This window comes from Mya arenaria, chromosome 11, assembly GCF_026914265.1.
Source record: "Mya arenaria isolate MELC-2E11 chromosome 11, ASM2691426v1".
In the NCBI taxonomy this organism is placed as follows: Eukaryota; Metazoa; Mollusca; class Bivalvia; order Myida; family Myidae; genus Mya; species Mya arenaria.
The window spans coordinates 3,489,264-3,511,393 of NC_069132.1; the positions used below are offsets into that span (position 1 = coordinate 3,489,264).

A 22,130-nucleotide genomic window follows, 5' to 3' on the forward strand; every position below is an offset into this window, starting at 1 on the left:
TACTGAAATTTTAAAAGTAGACTATCTGAGACAGTTGCAAGAGTTGTATAAACTTGAAATGAATGAGCAACTCATTAAACATACTGTACCAGACTGGTATAAGAAACAACAAAGTCATTGGCAATCACTGCTAAGCACACCAAAACATGAGAATACCAGTCAGCCACATAGTAAAGCAATAGATATACAGACTGATACATTAGATGCTGAAGATGCTGGCAAATTAAGGGAAAACAAGACAACAAATGTAAAGGAGAAATTTGAAAATGAACTAAAAACTGACAAAACTCCTGGCTCAATTTATGGTCTCAAACAAAGACACAAGAACACGAGGAGAATAGCAAACTCAAGAAAAGGATTGAAAACAGTCCCTGAAATGAGTGTTCCTGTTGATAGTTCAGTGGAACTTGCACCTGAAAATAGGAATATGGAGGCCCAGAAAACACCATCAAAATCTCTAAGCTTCAGCATGGCTCAGAGAAATGTAGAAATGCACAAAGATAAGAGGATCAGATCAAAAAGTTTCAGAGATGCTCAGGACCAAGAAATGCCTTCAACAAGAGAGAATGATAGAATGATGAAGAACAGGAGAAGACAAGAAAAAGAAATCAAACAGGCTAAGCTTGCATATTTATTTTTTAAGGAGTCTTCTGGTATTTTTTATAAGCAAAAAATAAAAATTGCTAAAAGTGTTTCATAAGGCAGTGTGAAGGAAAAGCAATGTTTGCTGCTGTATCCATTGAATATTTTGTATTCTACATTTGTGACATAAGCTCCTTATTTTAAATAGTATTTCTTTTAATGTTTTCCTTGTCTTGTGTGTTGCAGGTGGAGAAGCGCCTTGCCGACCTGCGTGACAACATGCAGCAGTGGGACTCTGTGGACAGAATGCGTGTTGACCTGCGCGCCTGGCTCCATGATATGCAGGAGGAGGTTGATGATTTGGAGAAACAGCCGTCCAAACTGCACGCTGAGGCATGCGAAGTGGACATCGGCAAACTACAAAGCATCCGTGAGGAGGTGCAAGCCAGGGGTCCAGCTGTTGAGGGGCTGCTTGCTCGCTATAGGGAGCTCACTCAGCACAATCCTAACCTCCAGGACCCGATTGTGAAGGCAGTGAAAGACGACTGGGAAGAATTGTTGGGGCAGATTGAGAATCTTATTGATGATCGGGAGCACGCCCTGCAGGCCGCACGTGACCTTCAGGCCCGTGAAAATGATATGGACGATGACCTCGAAAACTACATAAATGAGTTGGAGAAGATCGAATCATCGAACGTTGGCACGGTTGACAAGGCTGCTATGTTGAAGGTAGGTGAAGTTGGAATACCACTGACATACAGCATGGTTTGGCTGGCCTGAATCATGCTGTCAGTTAATATATGATGATTACACCACTCTGTTGTCATAAAGTTCAGAGTTGGGGTCCGTACTGTTTCCTTTGTTTCTTATAGTCATGAAATCACAAGTGAGAATGGACTATATTGATAGCATGATTTTAAGTGGAAAGGAAATAGGCTCCTTACTTTATTAGATTTATTACTTTGTGTGTGTAGAAAGATGGGTTATGGTTTTGAGTTTTACATAAAGGGTAGCTAGTTTTGTGTTTACTCGAATAATTTGTGCTACTTGATGGCTATGTAAAGAGTTGATTAAAGTTGCTGTGAACAAAATTGCGCATAACAGTGATCAGCAGTTTTCGCTATCTAATTATATGTGGTGTGAAAAGGACTGTTTGTCCATAATAGGTTATGTGAAGCATTAATGAGCTAGAGTGGTTTGATATTTAACTTCCATCAATTTCATATATTCATATTCATTATTCACATGATTTAAATTATAATTTTAAGTCACTGGTTATGATGGTCACAGATGCACTGACAAAACAAGGAAACAAAAAACTAGTATTAAAGTCAGTGGAAGAAAGGACATGGTTGATTTTTAAGACACAGTTGCATCACCAATGAGTTTAGTCAGTTGCCAACTTGCTTTGCATGCAGATAGTACATTTTAATTTTTTTGCACAATCTTTACAAAATCTCACTAAAATTACCTTTTGTTTTTTGCCCATTTGATTTGCTACATACTATTTGTAATTTTAGATGTTTTTATTTTAGCTGCGTAGCAGTTACACTTTATCATTTTCTCATTTATTACACATTTTATTGTTGTCCATATTTTGCCATATCTTGACCATTTGATTGTATTGACATTAAATTGATCTTACTGATGAAAAGTGCAACATAACAAGTCCTTTAAATATTGGTAATGGACTAGTCCCTGATAGTTTGTCGGTGTAACCACCCCCTGGAGAAAGGCTGTACCAATATTGCACTGCCAAAAAAACTTTTCTGTGCTGTTTTCATCTCATTATGCACATTCCTCCCATCTGTGATATAACATACCATATCGTACAGGCCAGTAGAACAGGTAGCTTTTATTTCATTGTAGAGTGTTATTGACGTCCACCTATTTGCCTTGTAGAAGAGCTGAGTAAGATTTATCCCCCTTTGCAAAATATAGATCTAAACCCCATATGCAAAAAAAAAAATCTAAAAAAATCAATTAATCTTTTTTAGTTGCTTCATCTAAAAGTAAAGATTCAAAATGTTAAAGTGAATTTTTTGGATGTCAATGGATGAAATCGGTGTTCAAATGTAAATACTTAAGTTCCACTAGACAACTTGGCATTTCACCAGTTTAGATAGGTTTTATGTTAATGTATTGACGACTCAAGAATAGCAGTCAGATAAAATCGTGAATATGCCTGCTTGGTTCTATTGAAAGCCGATTTTAATCAAATGTAATGGCATTACCTTATGCTTAAAGAGAAGGATTTAACAATTCATAATGTTGGACCAAATTTTTTTTAAACTTGTATACATCAGTTTGACCTGAATCTGATTATAAAAGAGATCTTTGAATAACCCCCGGGGTTACTGATTTGAAAAACATGTGAGCTTGTTTTTGGAGGATGGATACAACAGCATTTTTCATGCAAAGATAAAAATATTGCACGGTGATAGGTACAAGTGTGTCTTAGAGTTTTGAAAAAGTATCAGCACTGTCATGAAGTGAGCCTGGATTGTTTCCAATCTTTGCCATGTAAGTAGTCTGCATGTAGTCTGGTTATACACGTATTGTCTGATGGTGCATTCTGCCTATTTAGTGAACCAGTCCGTTTTGTCTGGTTGCCATGACACTGGTTGTAGTAGTGAATAACTTGTAGCACTGCACGCTGCCTTCTTTCCCTCTCACTGGCGTTTATATAGTGACTATATATATATATATATCTTCTTTTCCCATATATTATGCCTTTCTCCCTTTGCAAAGATTTCTAGCGCATTTTTTCCCTCAATTACTAATTATATTTAGCATAATGCAAACAAAAGCCTAATTATATATATAATCTGTCGAAAAAAATAGTTTAAGAAAAAAATATGCCACTTAAATTTACATAATGATCAAATTGAACCTCAATTTTTCAAAGTCAATGGCAAGGTCATCTGATAAACTTTTAATTAATCCCTATCAATCACCATCAGTGTAATAATTTGTACTTTCAATGCCAATTAAAATGCAATTAATGCGTTCAAAATGTGCTCAAGTATGTGCAACTTTTTATAGATAAAATGTTAACCCTCGTCTTTTAAATTTATGCGGGTAGCTGACTGTTGACAATAATTGTTCAGGTTTCAAGAGTATTGTATGGTGTATTGATCTCTTGATTGGGAAAATATTTAACCGCAAACCATTTAACTCTTCAAATAGCGGGAAATTCATTAACAGCATAGTAGATATGCTGACTTGCAAGTTTGGGCGAGATTTGGCATTGCCTGCAGAATAACATAGGATTATAATTTGCCCGATAACCAGTCTTGAATGCTAAATTTGTACCCGATGCCTTAAAGGTCGCTTATATTTAAACTTGTCGAAATATCAACGAGGATTGATAGGCAGAATTTATTATGGCTTCTGTATACATTCTCGTTCAATATCAATAAACTCTCCTGAGTTGTAGTCTTATTGAACAGTTGGAATTTGACTAGGAGACATTAATAATTTGTCGTTTAAGTAAGTTGATTTTTTGACATTAATCAATTTGTGACTCATAAGTGAACTGTAGCAATATTATTCTCAGATTATCTAATTAAGGTGATTTTCTTATATAACATGAACATTTTTAGACCATAATTGCTGAAGATGATATACAATTAGCAAAGATGTACTGCATCAGAAATTTCTCCTCATTTCTCATCTTCATCTATCATATAGTGTGACTTTTCTAACCTGCTAGTTAACACTGTTTGATTTGAGTCTTTTACATGTTGCTTACTTATCTATAACCTGTTGTCACTGTCTTTTGTAAAATTGCTTCTTGTTTTACATTCACTCATTTTATGAGCTGTAATTTCTTTACAAGTCTGCAAATTTTGATTTAAATTTCTTAATTCGCAAATTAATGCTATGTGTTCATATGTATGAGCCCCTACTTGACAATAATCCATTATATTAGCATAACAAAGATAGCATAATGTAAATTTTGTAATTAAATGAAAATAATTTTACAAAGTATTGTTGAACAGGATATAGATTAAGAGTTTGAAATAGAAGCTAATTAAGACGTGAATAACACATTTGCTGGTTTGTTCCAAAATGTCGTGGGTAACATAAACATAATCCATAATGTTGCAAGTTGTATTATACATTAGTTGTATTTTAAAGTTAAATTGTTTGATTTTTTTTTTTTTAGAAATTATGCTTAAAGGAATTCTTAAGAATGCTTTGGATGGGAATTGTTATAGTTTCAACACTGTAAGTGTTAGCTCGCTTATAATTTGTTCATAGAAAATTTAAAAAAAGATATCTGGTTTTAATAATGAGTAAATGCCTTTAGAATCCGACAAAAAAAAATCATTTTATTGTCTTGGACTGGATGCAAAAAAAATAATAACAATTGCATATAGCTGGAAACAAGTGTCTGAAAAAAATGGTTTTAATAAATGGCTTTAGAACAGAATAAAAAATCATATTATTATCTTAGACTGGATGTAAAAAAAAATAATAATTGCACATAGCTGAAAACAAGGGTCTTTGTTAAGGCATGTTCATAGATATATCTCTGGCTTTTGAAGGATTACGCTTTAGGCTCAGTAAAGATTGTAGATGGCAGATCTAGAATTAAGCACATCTTAATTATGTTTATGTTGCCCCCATAGCTCCAAGTGCTAGATTAGTAGTATCATTACTCAACAAAACATTATTTGAGAAGTGCCATCCCTACTTTGATTAATGAAAAAAAATGGACAAGGCCTCATTCTTATACACAGAAGCACTTCCCAGATGTCAAACCTGAGATTTCAATTTGGTCCTCTTATATTCAATGCAAAACTTAAGATTTAAATTTAATAGTAGAAAGAGAGTGTTTTGATTGGACTGTAAAATCAGATACTACTCTTTAAATTTCGGTTAAATCTATATTGGTTACTGAATATGACCCCTGATTTTGTTAATTGAAATATTAATGGTCAAACGCATTGGTGCTTATAATGAAGTTTTGCAGAACATCAATTTTTAATTGTTCAGCATTTGAAACTTTGTACATACTCATACTCATACATGTAGGAAATCCAGTAACACAGGGTAAAATACTTGCTAGGTTTATGATAATATCCAACAAATAGATGAGCTTTGGTATCCAAATAATGATTCCGAGTTAACCAGGCTCTCACATAATGAAACCTGGTTATTAGAATGACGTACATCATTGTAGGGGTGGGCGGTTTTATCAGGGCGGGCGGCCTCAAACTTTCCTATAAAATTGAAATATTTCGGTCAGGGTTGACATATTCGTGGGATTATGTTTGGTGCCCCTGAGATTTCAATTTGGTTCTCATATAATCAATGCAAAACTTAAGATTTGAATTTAATAGTAGAAAGAGAGTGTTTTGATTGGACTGTAAAATCAGATACTACTCTCTTAAATTTCGGTTAAATCTATATTCAGGTTACTGAATATGACCCCTGATCTTGTTAATTCAAATGATAATGGTCAAACGCATTGATTTTATCATAGAAATAATAATGGTCAAACGCATTGATCTAATCATAGAAATAATAACGGTCAAACGCATTGATCTTATCATAGAAGTAATAACGGTCAAACGCATTGATCTTATCATAGAAATAATAATGGTCAAACGCATTGATCTTATGATAGAAATGATAATGGTCAAACGCATTGATCTTAACGGTCAAACGCATTGATCTTATCATAGAAATAATAACGGTCAAACGCATTGGTGCTTATCATAGAAATAATAATGGTCAAACACATTGATCTTTTCATAGAAATAATAACGGTCAAATGCATTGATCTTATCATAGAAATAATAATGGTCAAACGCATTGATCTTATCATAGAAATAATAACGGTCAAACGCATTGATCTTATCATAGAAATAATAACGGTCAAACGCATTGATCTTATCATAGAAGTAATAACGGTCAAACGCATTGATCTTATCTTAGAAATGATAATGGTCAAACGCATTGATCTTAACGGTCAAACGCATTGATCTTAACGGTCAAACGCATTGATCTTATCATAGAAATAATAACGGTCAAACGCATTGGTGCTTATCATAGAAATAATAACGGTCAAACGCATTGATCTTATCATAGAAATAATAACGGTCAAACACATTGATCTTTTCATAGAAATAATAACGGTCAAATGCATTGATCTTATCATAGAAATAATAATGGTCAAACGCATTGGTGCTTATCATAGAAATAATAATGGTCAAAGGCATTGATCTTATCATAGAAATAATAACGGTCAAACGAATTGATCTTATCATAGAAATAATAACAGTCAAACGCATTGATCTTATCATAGAAATAATAATAGTCAAACGTTGTGCAGAATTGTTCAGTATTGGAAACTTGGTACATACTTGTACTTGTACTCATACAAGAAGTTGAGTAACTCTGGGTTAACTACTTGCTAGGTTATGAACAAATCCAACAAATAGATGAGCATTAGTATACATAATGAAACCTGGTTATTAGAATGATTTATGTTGTTGTTCGGGCGGGCTGGTATCCAGGCGGGCGGCGTTAAACTTACCTATAAAACTGAAATACTTTAGTTAGGGTTGACGTATCTTGACCAAACTTTGTATAAAGGAAGAGATTAGAAATATCTCATGGGATGGCATTAAGGGCCCCTGGGGTCAAGGCCTCAGTTACTAAAAATAAAAAAAATGGTTCAAACTGAATAACTTATGTTAGGGTTGACATTTCTTGACTTAACTTGGTAGTTAGGAAGAGTTATGGGGACCTTTTATAGGATTGCATTTGTGGTCAGGGTCAAGGTCACTGTTACTTAAAATAGAAAAATGGTTGAATCTGAATCTCACAATGAAGGCTGAAGTTCTTCTGTCAATCATTGAAAACCTGGTTTCGTCGCTTTGCTGTGTTTCTTGATTAGCATTATATTTGTAAGACTATTGATCAGTGGATGACAATCCATGCTTGTCTCAAATGTTTCAAAAGAACATGTCTACCAGCGTCACTATATTCAGTGTCATTCCTTACAAAGATCTTTACCTTTGCCGTTTACAAATGCAATCAATTACTATAATCAAATCAATATGTTTTTGTAAAGTGTATTCACTTCTTTCTGGTTGCCTTCTTCCTGTACTCCTCATTCATGACTTACTGCTGCCATATTTTCATATCGCCTATATAACCCTTTGTTGGCTTCATTGTAGCTTCCCTGCTTTAGCTTATCTTAAACATCAAAAATGAAAAGTTTAATCCTAATTTTACTCATGCAGCAAATCTGATAATTGAAAAAAACAAAAACAGGATGTTTTTCTCAGTAATTATTGTTGTTGAATATAGTCACAGTATACCCCATGTATATCCCACCTATGCAAAGCAAGTTCGTAACTGTTACTTGAAAATGTGTCAAAGTTAGCGTAGATGTTTTTCATATTCACAGGATGTTCAGTGTTGTGTCTGTGCATTTGTTTGAGATGTCAAAAACTGTATACAAAAATTTAGTTCTAACACAATGTTGCATTAATACGTCTTCTGAAATACCAACAGCGTCTTTTCACTGTAACCAGACATACTTTTTCGCATCAATTTTAACTTAAAATAGTAAACTTCATGACAGCTGCTGATCTGAATGGAATTAATGATCTGTGATGATTGAACGCTTGCAACCAAAATGATAATCTTGCAGAAGCTTGGTGCATGGCATTATGGGTAATGGGTTTTGTAGCGCATGTTATGTGTTTGCTTGCCAATGCTTTGAGTAAGTTCTGTATGGGACAGGTATTGATGTTGTATTATATTAGATTTTAAATGCGGAACAAACAGGCATTGAGACATCAAGCTGACAATTTTGTTTGTCTATTGATTTGACAGGGTGACATTTATTTTTCATGATTTCTTTTGAAGAGACACTGTTCTTTTCATCTGAAAAGAATAACTGAAAGCTTTGCTTCTGCAGGATTACTCACTAACAGTTCAGTTGTTATGACATGTGTGTTCAGTGTTTTTCCCAGGATTATGCATGCCAATACATCTGAATTGTGTGATTGAGTTGCAAGTTTATCTCTGTGCAATATTTTTACTTTGAAGCATGAAATTTGCATGTTTAATTTTGTGTCCTTCCTCCATATAACAGACTAGAAAGCCGTGTCGCTCCACCCAAACACCTCAAAGGTCGGCGAAAAATCCTAACCGAAGTTTCCTGACTGGGGATTCAGATAACGATAGTGATGATGATCGTTTCCTCTTCCCACCCCGACCAAGACCAGGCAGTAGAAACTCAAGCAACCAGTCGCTAAAACGTAAACGAGGCCCAGGTGGGCCAAGAAGCCCCTCGCGTCTGAGTCACCGTGGAAGCAGACCTGGGAGTCGATTAAGCGGATTGAAAAAAGCATCTTCAGGAGCTCACCTTGATTCGGAGAGTGAGGAATCTGGATATGGTGAAACATACTATACTATGCACGCATCGAGCTTTGATAATGTATTAGATGATACAGTTTTCGGTGACCGCACACTTAACACAATGAGAGGCACACCACTCGGACTTGAGAACCACTTCTCTGACAATGATTCCACTGTCAGCTACCTATCTACACAGGCATTTGGAGCAAATCCTGATGACCTACGAGACGCCGGATGCCAGACTCCGGGACACACGAGCACGCAGACCCCGGGACAATGGAGACGGGACAAGCCCCGTGCCATGCAGACCCAGACCGGGTCCAACACTTCCTTACATTCTATTGGGAACCAGACCCGCAGGTCAAGTGGGTCAAGAGCTGACCTGCTCAGAAATATCTTGTTTGAAGTCAAGGGATTAAAGCAACAAAGGGGTCTTGACAGCGAAAGCTATAATGGGTCTGAAGATGATACAAACTCAGTTAGAAGTGACAATACAATTAAGAAAGAGACTCTACAGCATGTTTTGCATGATGTAAGGGAGATCCGTGAGGCAGATGCGACGGGCACAGCTGCTACTCAGACCGTACAAGAGGAAGGGACTCAGACATCCATGAAAATATTCCCTGAAGGTGATCCTATCAGAAATGCTAGACTGGAGAAATTCAATAAGCTTATGGGTGATGTTAAAGAGATGAAAGGTAGTCGCCCTGGCACCCCAGGGTCGAAAACCAGGGGGTCAAGAGCTAGCTCAAGAAGCGAAACTCCAGTCAGTAGACACAGGGGCCGCACACCAACCAGGCTAAATAACACATTTGATACTCCAGTACAGAATGGCTATGGACAACAGTATCCACAGCAAAACTGGAACACCACAGCACCTGCTGGCTTTATGCACCCTCAGCCAATGCCCCAAGTTCCGTACATAGCTGGGCGCCGGATGGTTACCCAGGACGATCTGAATAGCATCAGCAATCGACTTGAGCGTCTTGCTGGATACCAGCCCCAGAGACGCCCCAACCCTCCACCTCCACCTCCTCAACCACAGTATGTGGTCCCTGTCTATGCTACACCAACACGCAGGAAACCGGCACCAGAAGATGCCTACCTCTCTGATGAAAGTGAATATGGCGACGCTGGACCACCACGTAGACGACGTCTCAGACCGTCACCACTGGAGAACGCGCTTGCCGAGGCTTCGAGGTCTGCTCTTCAGTTGAAACGACTCTCAAAGCGTATGAAGGACTCGCTCAGGGATGATATGCAGTATGACTTCTTGTGATAACGTGGCCTATTGTACTCTCACATTAGATTTGAATACACAATTACAGCAAGAGATAGTTTGCCATATTTGATTATGTAGTTTTAAGAAGTGAATTTAGTGACTCACTGTGGATTTGTGTACATGGTTTATGTTGAATTCATAGACTATTATGATGGATTAGTTATGTGAACAGATGTGAGTTCAGATTTAAACATTGGATATTTGAGGCAGATGAAACATTGATTTATAGATCCTGGGGCATGTATGTACTACAGCGAAAAATTATTTTTATGCATAACTTGATTGTTATATTCTAGTTACTTTTACTATAAATTGTTGTTGTTATTTTTCTACTTTTTACATTGTTTTTGATGGAATTTATGACTGTTCTTTGTGGTAAAAGGCAGAGACCGTAGTTTTGCCATATTTATTTCTTTATTTATGCGTGATATCTGGACTACCAGCGTGATTTTATAGGCAGATACTAGTGATATTTTAACTGTGATATGTGAAAAAACGTCCACTTGCTTACCTTTTATTGCTTTGGTAATGCGTTTATCTTTTCGTTTTTTGAAAAAGCAACACTTTTTTGCATCTGTTGTTGTTTTTTCCCCCCCTTTTTGGTTGAAAAGGTGTTTTTGAATCTCTATGGTTTTGTGCTTTGGTCTATTTTGAAATTTTTATTTTTGAAAAACTTTTTCTTGAGTGATTATTTGTGTACATTGTATACTTTTCATGTGTTTATTTATAAAGCATAAAGCTGCCAGACCACATTGCATTTGAAATTGTTCCGGTGCTTATGAATAAACCTCAAACATTATAATACATGGATGAAACATTCTGAAATTATTGTTAAAAAGGTTTCATTTATTATCTTAGTAAAGAATGTATTTGAGTTCTTTGCCTACATTTGAGACAAAATAAAATAAAATAAAAGGAGTGTAGTATTATTTGAAGTATTCTGTCAGTTTAGCACAGTATTTATCATATGAAACCTATGATTGTTTCTTCATTTAAGTTCTTATAACTTTAATTTTTTTACTGTTAGTAGATAACTTAGTGAAGATCTTGCAGTTTTTGCATGTATTTATAGAAGTTTTTATATATTTTAAGTCATTTTGTGATATATTTATTGTGATAAAAAAACACTTATTTAGAATATATCCTGAGCAAGTCCTTGACTAGATTGGTAGGGTACCAAACATTGAGAATTAGTCAAATTCAATTATAATTTTCTTAGTTTCGATTTTAGTATACAAGTCTAGAAGTTTGAAATCAGTATTCGTGAAAGTGATTATCATATTCTTAGTTTATATTTATTGTAGATTTGTTTTCAAAATGTTGTTTTCCTTACACAAAACAATCTGATTGAGGTTTTAATATTTAGTCATTCGGGCCAGATTTTGACAACAATATTGTAAAATCTCTGTCAGAATTGTAGTTTAAGGAGAAATGTGTTTTTGCAACCTAGTTAGTTGTTGATAGTTTTTACAAAACATATACCAAGTGCTTTAACATTCCTGTTGGTCCATTCTATCAGTCTATAGAGTATTTGTGTATGTACTTGTTCATAGAAATCCATATATAACGTATATTAAATGTATAAACTGTGTTCTTTATTTTTTGATATGTTTTGCCCAAAACTTTGGTTGAGTCAGTTTTCCTTTGCAATGAGTGTGTTATGCAAAACAGTGTACTTTAAACCAAAAAGGGTATAGGAAATTGAAATAGAACCGATTATTCTGTCAATATTGAAGGTTAGAGTCACATTTTTGTAGAATTCATCACAAAAAAGGTTAAGAACAATACTGTAGGTCTTGTGACATTGATTATCAATGTCACAATTCTGAAGATCTTGTCACAAAGAAGGTCAAGGTCAATTCTGCATCTATATCAGTTCTAAAGTTATTGTCTTAAAGAAGGTCAAATTCAATTATGCAGGTATTGTCACAAAGGTCAAGGACAGTTCTATAGATCTTGTCACAAAGAAGGTCAAATTCAATTATGCAGGTATTGTCACAAAGGTCAAGGTCAGTTCTAAAGATCTTGTCACAAAGAAGGTCAAATTCAATTATGCAGGTATTGTCACAAAGGTCAAGGTCAGTTCTAAAGATCTTGTCACAAAGAAGGTCAAATTCAATATTGCAGGTCCTTGTTATCATAGAGGTCAAATTCAGTTCTGCAGTTCCTGTCACATTGAAGGTCAAGGTCACTATTATGTAGGTCTTTTTACACTAATGTTTAAGTTACCAATTTATACTTAAATGTTTATTTAAAGTATGAAATTGTGCAGCCTTCTAAATATTTTAAATTTAATATGAAATTAAAAATGATCAATACTTTTTGATGACAAGAGTGGTCATTTTGTTATATATATATATAAATGTTTTGCATAAAATAAAAATACTGGACATTGTTCCAGTATAGATCAGAGCTCTTAAAATGCATCTGTAAAGCTTGAAATACTCTAAAACTTCTGAATAAAGCTGTTAGTTTGGCTTCCCGCCATTGTCACACTGATATTCAATCCAAGTGCTTGACAAGCTTACTACTATAATACCAGTTACTTTATGATAAACAGTTAAGGTTGTGCCAATTGGTTTAAAGGATAAATCTTACGGCTATATAACATTAAAAGATGGAAAGCTTTAAGCAGATTTAAAATATATAATGCTTTTGATTTGAATCAATTTAAGTGCTAATGTTTGTTTTATCACTTAATCCCCTTTTTTGGCAATGTTCACTTAAAGAGCCTTATAAAATTTACTTTTGAATCTTTATTAGCTAATTGTGGCCTAGTTTATAAAGTCTTTTGAGGTAACAAAGACGGCAAAGCTTTAACACTGGTCATAATTCAAACTACTGGCATTAAATAATTTACTTTGGATATTAAATTAATGACGAATGACTTGAACTTATAAATTGTTGAAATACGCCTTTTGGTCAACATAGTATCATTGGTCTGTATTCCCTATTGGTCACAATACTTTGGTTTTCTGACAGAAAAAAAATAAAATTGCTTGGTTCTTGATTTTACTACAGTGGCATGGAGATGAGGCCCAAAATAAATTAATCGCTAGATTATTTTTTTTATTAAATGGGGGTGGGGACTGACTTTTTTTTCCAAGATGCCTGTTTTACTGTTGAATATGCGTTCGTGCTCTTTCTTATTGCATAAGGGACCATATACTTGTGTTTCTTGACGAACCACAAACACAGCCTTAACAACTCTCCTTTTTTACAAGTAAATGTTATACATCGACACCACATGTATGTAGAAGCTAAGTTTCAGGACAGTACCAGACCAATACGCAAATACAGACCCTAGTTCAACATTTTTATTTGAGTCAATAAAATGTAAGGAACGTGGGGAAAAGAGGGAGTGGCCGGGGACGAAATTCTAGCAATTTAGTTATAGTTTCCTTACATGTGTATTTTTGATCTTGTGGGCATGTTTTACGAACTTGTTCCTATGACTACGAATGCCGTAGCCATGACTTGCTATCTTAATCCAAGGACTAAGTATGTTGTGGCCACGACTTACTTTCTTCTTCTCACTAAGTTTTGTGTCATGGCCACGAGATAAAAAATAAATTCACACATGTCTTCTCTTTGCCACAGTATATAACTGTATATAGTGTTTGTAAGTTGCATAGCCTATAAAAACAAAATTTGCCTGAATGTTACTCATGAGTCCATTTAGAAAAATGTATTTGCATGTTGCATGATTTTGTTCTGCACTTTGATTTTGTTTGATTTCCAATGGTGGGAAGATAGCAAGGGAGATCACTGTTTAAGGTGGGAAAATAGGTAAGGGAGATAATGTAAATAATTTGAAATACCTTTTGTGAAGTATGATTTCCCTTGATTTCAAATGCAGGGGGCATTAGCAGTACAATAATTGATTAGATTTTTTTGTAATTATCTCCCTTATAAATAGTCTGAAAGCAGTTTAATAAAAATGCTGTCTGTGCCATTTATTCCACTGTTGTAAGGGTCATATGAAAACTATAATACTGGCCATAACTTTGAAATAAGTTAGGTGTACATGAGACTCGGCAGGTTAGGTATACATGAGACTTGGCAGGTTAGGTGTACATGAGACTCGGCAGGTTAGGTGTACATGAGACTCGGCAGGTTAGGTGTACATGAGACTCGGCAGGTTAGGTGTACATCAGACTCGGCAGGTGTTATCATACACAATGACAACATGTATAATAGCAAGTCTGGAGAATCTAAAGGCATGAGAATCATTTATGATGCAAACCTTACAAACGTACTGACATGTTGTTGTTTTTTTATCAGAATGTTTAAAATCAGTTTAGTTTTCAAAAATCGAAGAAAAATAATGTTCCTTATACAACTTATTTTCATTGAAAACTAACTGTATTAGTGCTGATTTTTTTCAAAAATGGTAAACATGTCACATAGAACATTATAAGAAAACAAGGCAATGAGATGTTGATCACTTTGAAAGAACAAGTTTGGTGCATATACCAGGTCACACATAGAGGGGACAGAGCCATTACAGGCCTTCTGCCCTTTAAATAAGTCAGACTTAAACCCTTAGCATCATTTTTATTCCAAAAAATAATTCATGCTCCTGCATTGCCTTTGAAGCTGCACTCTCACAGATTAAACGTTTTGACAACTTTTTTATTTTTGTCTTGGAATGAGCCATGGAAACCAGTTATATAACACTGCTGACAAAAAATTTTATCACAGATTTTTATATATAAGTTCAAAAATTGATGTTTTATGTATTTTTCTTAAACTGTTAGTAACGGTTTTTTTTGCACTTTCCCAGACAAAAAATAAAAAAGTTGTAAAAATGGTATATCTATGAGAGTGCAGCTTTAAAAGTCAGTGATTGGTGGGCAAAAATAACAGTTTATATTGCAAGCAGTTGCTGGATTTAATGGAACAAACTGATTAAATTTGACTGTAAACATCTGTAATATGCAGCTAATGTTGCTGGCTCAATCAAGCCTTTCTAATCAAGTTTTTCGCAATATCCTTTACTGGGCACCTGAATTACCTGCCCAAGTTACAGCTCTTTAATTATACATATCTATTGTAGGGGAGAGAAAATTACTGTACATTTTATTTTATTGACACAGTCCAACAATTGAACGAGAATGAAATGAACATATTAAAATGATAATAAAAGTAACTTATTGACACTTTTGACCAAGTTATTGTACAGTTTAACGATGTTTTGAACAAACATCAATATTTCTGTTCTTATTACCGATACCTTAGCTGTATCTGTTTGGAATGATACGAACATTTCTTAAATCATTATAACGAATTTTGAAATTCTTTCAATGCCACTGCTATCAATGTAAACATTAAAACATGTTTATGTGAAATATCAATTAGTATAAAGAAGTCTTCAATATGGAAAGAATAGCTAAATTGAATCAATATTTTTCTCAAAATGGTATTGTATTTCACCAATGATTTGTCTTGCACTGTGACTGTTTAAAGGCATGAAAAGAGAGCTAGGTCCACATTATAATACTGTATACTTTAACATTCAACATAAAAAGAAGAGCTAAAAGTAAAAGCGCAGATCGAACGAAAACTAATGTTAGCGGTTGTACAATTTAAATATATACTATCACCAATGAGAATCAAGTTTTATTCAAATTTCTATGTCACATCACACTTACTGTAAGGCAAATGACATCAGAAGAAGCTTATACTTTTCATTATCCAGTATGTAATACTCTATATTTCAGTGGGCCATTTCTCAATAATTCTAGGAGCAATTCTGTACAAGGATTTTTAAAAGTTCATTACTACAAAAATTGTTCGTAGGGGTTTTGATGAAGTGATTGCCAGTACCGTAGTTTACGCACTGGATGACAAATCTTAATATTGTAGGTTTGACTCGCCAAACCTTTAAATTTTTGGCAGTGACATAAATCATACATTTACTCGAAATCAGTTTGTTTTATAAAGTATAGACAGTAAACAAATGTTTCTATGAACAATAAGCAGGTAAATATTTTTAAGAGATGTGAGTACACTAATATGTGCTTCAGTTTTCTGTACGTAACAGGCTTCACTCAAAATATAATATAATATAATTATAAGTCCTGGTTTTACCCATCACTGATGCATTTTACGATGCATACCGTATATGTCCTTTTACACGTGCAGGGGGTCTTTTCTTGGGTCAATTTTTTGTGATTCCCTTAACTCTTAATTTAAAAAAGCATTTTGTTATGATGAAAAGCATGACATCGTGCCATTGGTTTATAGAGCAACTACTCGGGTGACTGATATCATGCATGTAAACTAAAACCATATCGTATAAACCCATACCCTGTCATATAATTTAGGTAATACACCACCAATGTTGATGACAATAGGACAAAAAAATTCTCATCCTTGTCAAAGTTTGTGTTTAAATTTGATGAAACCATGTGTTCAGTGGACAACTCTATTTATTTACACACCAAGGGTGTGTTTACAGCTATGCTGTAGCCAATACTGATCACTGATTGGTTATTTCCATATTTTCGGACCAGCCTAACATCTAGGTGATGAGTATTTGTGTAGTCAGGTTTTTTTATTTTTTATTTTTGACTCGACACATTACTGATCATCAGATTTAGGGGATTTTAAAAAAAGCGCTGAATGGGGAAACATCTTTTTTGGCTTGCAGGGTTCTTAAAAAGACACCTGCCGTGCGCCTCTAATAAGACATTTACAGTATACCATATATGAAAAAATATTGGTATTTAATCAACCCATTCATTGCATGGTTTTAAAGATACGATATTTTATTGCTAAGATCTGACATTGTCTTGCTAAAAATTGCTGCTATTAATCTTTTATCTACAGATCTTAAATAATATTGGGCAGCGTATTTGCAATCATTTTGAAGATAAACATTTTCAGGCATTTTTTGAGTCATATATTGCCATAAAAAAGTATACATGCAATCATACCTAAAACAAATATAAACAATAAATATCATGAAGGAAACAGCCATATAGGGATTTATATATGTGCTCTAAATAAATGGTGCTACAGAGCCAGGAAAAGTCACTGAGTTTAATATTGACCAAGGTCGTCAAGAAGTACCAGCAGTGAACAAATAAATAACGGGCTATGATAATGAAACCTTGATATGGATTGCAGAATGTTAATGTTTATTTTAGGCTAAATTGAAAACTTTTAACTGCAAATGGATGAAATGACCTGAGACTTATCATGTTGGCTTTAATCATAACATTTGTGAAATAAATGGACAAATTTACATGGTCAAGTGCTAAGTTGTGGAATCAATTGGAGTAAATTATTTCATCATTGAAAACATGATTCCTTGTTAGTCAGCTATTTTCAACATATGTAAATACCAGTTCATTATAATTTAGGAAATCGTTAATTGTAGATATAACTGAAGCGTGCAAAATCAATGCAATATCCCCCACCCAAGTGACCAATTAATCTGGACTAACCTGGTATTATATACCAGTATACTACCCACTATAGGAAACAATTGCATTAAGTGGCGGGACGTTACAAACGCTTTAATTTTGTGACTGTAGATCTATGACAAGTATAGGTAATATAATTAAAGACTTAATGGTGAATTTAACCTGATACGGCATATAGAACTATGGGTTTATTGGGGCATGGAAGAGCCACAAGTGATTGTTCCATGATACTGTCAACGGCTCTAGCAGACGAGAATGGAAGAGTAGCAGAAATGTGAAATAAAACAATGGAATAACAAAAAGTTGCAATTTTCGATTATGGAGTGTATTACTTGGAATTAATTCTTTCTCAATAAACAATGATCATGCAAGACAATTAAGTCACATTTTTTCGGGGTTTGAGCATTAAAGTCTCCTAGTTCTAGACATTTTTGTGCATTGTTTTTCGGATTTCGACAAAAAAACATAGAAATAATGGGAGGTAGCTCATCTATTTTAAATTGCAAGTCAAAGAAAAAGAATAAGACCAAGGATAAAAAACTTCGGGGCAAGCCGATTGAAGAAAACACTCCAACTAGCGGTATAGAAAGTAAAGAAAACAATAATCAGAGACAGGTATGGTGGTGTTGGAAATATAAAATTTATATAATTTTTAGACTTCATTTGCACCTAAATATTCTCTATAAAATAACATATGCAATTCAAATGTATTTCTGAAAAAGGCTTATTAGGAAATGAATCATGGTAGAGAATCAAGTTTTATTAAGTTAGGAAATTATATGATAATTATGAATAAAATTTATATGCAAAACTTTTTGTCAACATCCTACACCCTTGGCAAGTGATGCAGGTCTGGAAGATTTATGTATAAAAACATACATTGAATCAAACCCAAATTTTAACATGGTAGGAAGTATATATATTCAATAATTTAGAAAGATTTGCAGCTGAAATGCCAATTTTCCTTCTTTATATTTATTCAATTTAAATTCAAATGCTTTGTTAAAAATCGTTGTGCTCATTGAATTGATTTTGTTTTTATTTGCTTAAGTCTAAATTGATTGTACAGAGATAACAATTCTGATTGTGTTAGAGTTGGATGCCTATCAAAGATCTTGGACTACCCATTCATATCTACATAAAGCAGATTTATGTTTTTGAATATTCCATAATCATAAACAGAAATTCTTCCAAATAAAAAAATAATAATTATTTGTTCAAAATCGTTATCAGCACATATCCCCACCCCCATTAGTGAACTTGAAACTATATCAGTAAAACAGTTAAATGAATTTGTTTATGTTTTATAGCCTTTTCATGGAGACTGTCCGTTGCCGCATTTCACATGGCTTTGTTTCACCTGAACAGTTCAGCTTATTTAAAACAATGCGATTGGGATTCTAACATGGGGATATTGAAAGTCTTATTAGGAATTCCATTGCACATTCCAGTTAAAAACAGTTTCAGCAAATGTATACTTTTTTTTAAACTAAAAATGAAAAATGTATGTTTCATTATATGCTCTCTCTAACACTGAGTACAATTTCTGGTTATTTTACTGGTGAAAATAATGTTTATTGACTGTTAGGCTATTCCCAGCAAAAAACTATCACATTAATGAAAAATATTGGAATGGTAATTGGTGATCAGTCATAGGAATCCTAATTAAATTACTCATCATGTCAATATATCAGTATGCTTTAATGTCAATAGCTTTCTCTCAAAGTCATCAAAACCTGGCTTTGTCATATGTTATACATGAATATAGAGAATGTGGGCACACACACAGGATTATAGCAACTGGATTTGTTTGGCCTAAATCCAACCCCTGGAGCATGGGAATTTAGAAAAAAAATTGAAGTCCAGGATATTGAAAGTCCTTGGAAAAAGTATATGAAAATCCTTCGAATAAGTATGTGTTTATTTTCTGGGTGGCAGTATCAACGGGCCGGTTAAAATACAGACTGTAAGAAATCACCTGGCCCCGATTTCTCGAAACATCTTAAGCTTTACAGACTTAAGTAGCTTATTTCAATCAGCCAAAATATAAACTTAAATTTGATTTGGACAAATGAAATAAAGTCTAAAATCCCTAAAAAATGAAAATATTGCACAAATAAAGGGGAAACAAAAATAATGATATAAGCTTAATCCTGTTATAAGGGACTTAAGAGGTATCGAGAAATTGGGGTCTGTTGTCTTAAGTTCCCTATCTATACCTGCCCCCCTCCCCACAAAAATTGCATGATAGGTACATTACATACAGACAATAGTCTGAATAGAAAAAAAGGTATAATAAATCTATAACTGTAGGACAAAAAGTTTTTTAAGTATTTAAATCCTGTATGTGTTAAATATTGTAAATAATTATATATGAATTGACTAATTTAGAACTTCCATAAATCTACATGCATGAAAAAAGTTCTTTACAAACCACATGAATGAAACAATAAGTTTCATTAATACAAGATAAGGCAGGTACAGAGATATATATATATTTAGTTTCATATTACATGCAGTTCACAGATCACAGATCATTAGGTATTGACAGTCTATAATGGAAAAATTGTCATAAATGTTAAACAAAACATTTCTACAATTCCCTTGTTTTAAAGTTAAATAACATCAGATAAACGTTATTGAATAAAAGTAAAATGCTATTGTTTTTTAAACATAAAACATGACTGATCAATGAAATGTATTTACTTGGAATCAACAATTTACTGAATGTTTTATTGACTTCTAGCTTCAAAATGGCCTTGATGTCATGGATGAATAAATAAGATAAAAAATAACATAATAAATAAAATTCTATTTGCAACTTTCACTAATTCTTCAAGAAATTGAAACACATGCATAATTTTTTATCAAGTCGGGTTATTATAGTTGGTAATATATTTTTTGCAAAACTAGGCATGACCTTCATAAAAAAGTAAGCAGAAAGAAAAACTATTAAAAGGCTTAATGTTTTGTATTTATATGTTCTAAGATTGGCTCTCATTGCCCTGATTTTCCTGGGTATTTACTTAAACTATTGTGTTATTCACAATGACCCTTTTTGATTTTTTTGTGTGAAAGCTTATGATAACCCTACAGTTGGAATAAGAATATTGTCATTAATCCAAGATGGGAATATGAAAAACAAAGATTCTTGTATTTCTTCCATTCCTCACCCTTTCCCAAAGATCTGTTTACCATCCTACATGCATAGCAAATCATTCGTACTGGATTTTCATTAAAATGTCAAACCACAATTACCCATGAAAGGCCAAGAATGCCTATCAGATGCCGGTAAGACCATGCCAAGTTAATATACAACTGCATTAAGATTGCACTATGTTTTGAAAATATCATAGTAGAACCAGGATCATCAAAGACTCACTAAAATTTGTGCAGATGCCATTGCCAATGTATTCACCATGATGTTCTATATCGTAGCCAATGGTAGACAAAACCATGACAAGTTCTATTGAAGTTCTTAATTGAAGAGTTATATTGAAGTTGTGCAATGTCACCGACAGGCTATGAGGTAGACTGTAACAATTTGTTACAAGTATCTAACATCTATGTGCAACGTTTGATTTAATGTATTTCAATTATCTTTTATTTATTTCTCAATTACCCTTATGTTTATAAATAGTCATTGCAATTACTCGATTAGTGGCCATTGATCTGCGCCATTTTGTACCATTACTTGTCACCTTGCCTCATTTAAGGGCCATTTGTAAACAATATTGACCTCTATATTTAAATTTAATGGTTTGTAAGCAATCTGCTTGTATGTAGTCAAGATCAGAACTAAGTCAGAAAATCTCTTCATAATCAGAATTGGATAACTCCTGAGATTATGACTTTTATTGAGTAGGATTAAAGTAATCTTTGATTAAAATGAAGCATTTGATATTTACCGATTCCACAGGTTTTGTGTGGTAGACTTGTTTTGAATTAGGAACAGAAATGAACTTAACACACTGCTATATTTAGAAGGACATAGTTTGAAATCAACAAATATCTGTGGGGATTTATTACCAAATTGCATATTTTTTGTAATTCAAATAAACTTACTCTGCTCAAGTGTATGTTGAACAAAGATAAGAAGTTTTGACAATTTAAATAAAAAAATTTTTTGTCAATTTTTGTTTTACATTTTTATTTATGATTATATGTCAAAGGCCAACTTTGTTTGACTTGGGACCAAAGTTGTATTTGTCCTTGGACCAAGAAACATGGTCACATTGAGAAAGACCTTCATTGCACAAGTGGCAGGACTAGTAGTCACTACTGTAGAAAATGTTGCGGGCTATGACTGCGTAGCCAACCCCATTAACTATGTATTGTACACATTGTCACTGAAGAACAGCAGTTCCACAGCTTAGCATGAGATTGGTTGAAGATCTTGTAGCAACTATTTAGCCCATCAGAGAAACTGATTCATTAAGTTCAGT

General features: G+C 33.9%; 1 protein-coding gene across 2 annotated transcripts in view; it reads left to right on the forward strand.

The window, feature by feature from the left end:
- The window catches only part of LOC128208922 (muscle-specific protein 300 kDa-like), a 183,828-nt gene that overhangs the window by 97,378 nt on the left and 64,320 nt on the right, over window positions 1-22,130 (forward strand). For both annotated transcript variants that reach the window (XM_052912641.1, XM_052912640.1), the window contains one exon: window positions 829-1,311. In XM_052912641.1, coding sequence (XP_052768601.1) covers window positions 829-1,311 — 483 coding nt within the window. The remainder of the gene's footprint in view (window positions 1-828; window positions 1,312-22,130) is intronic.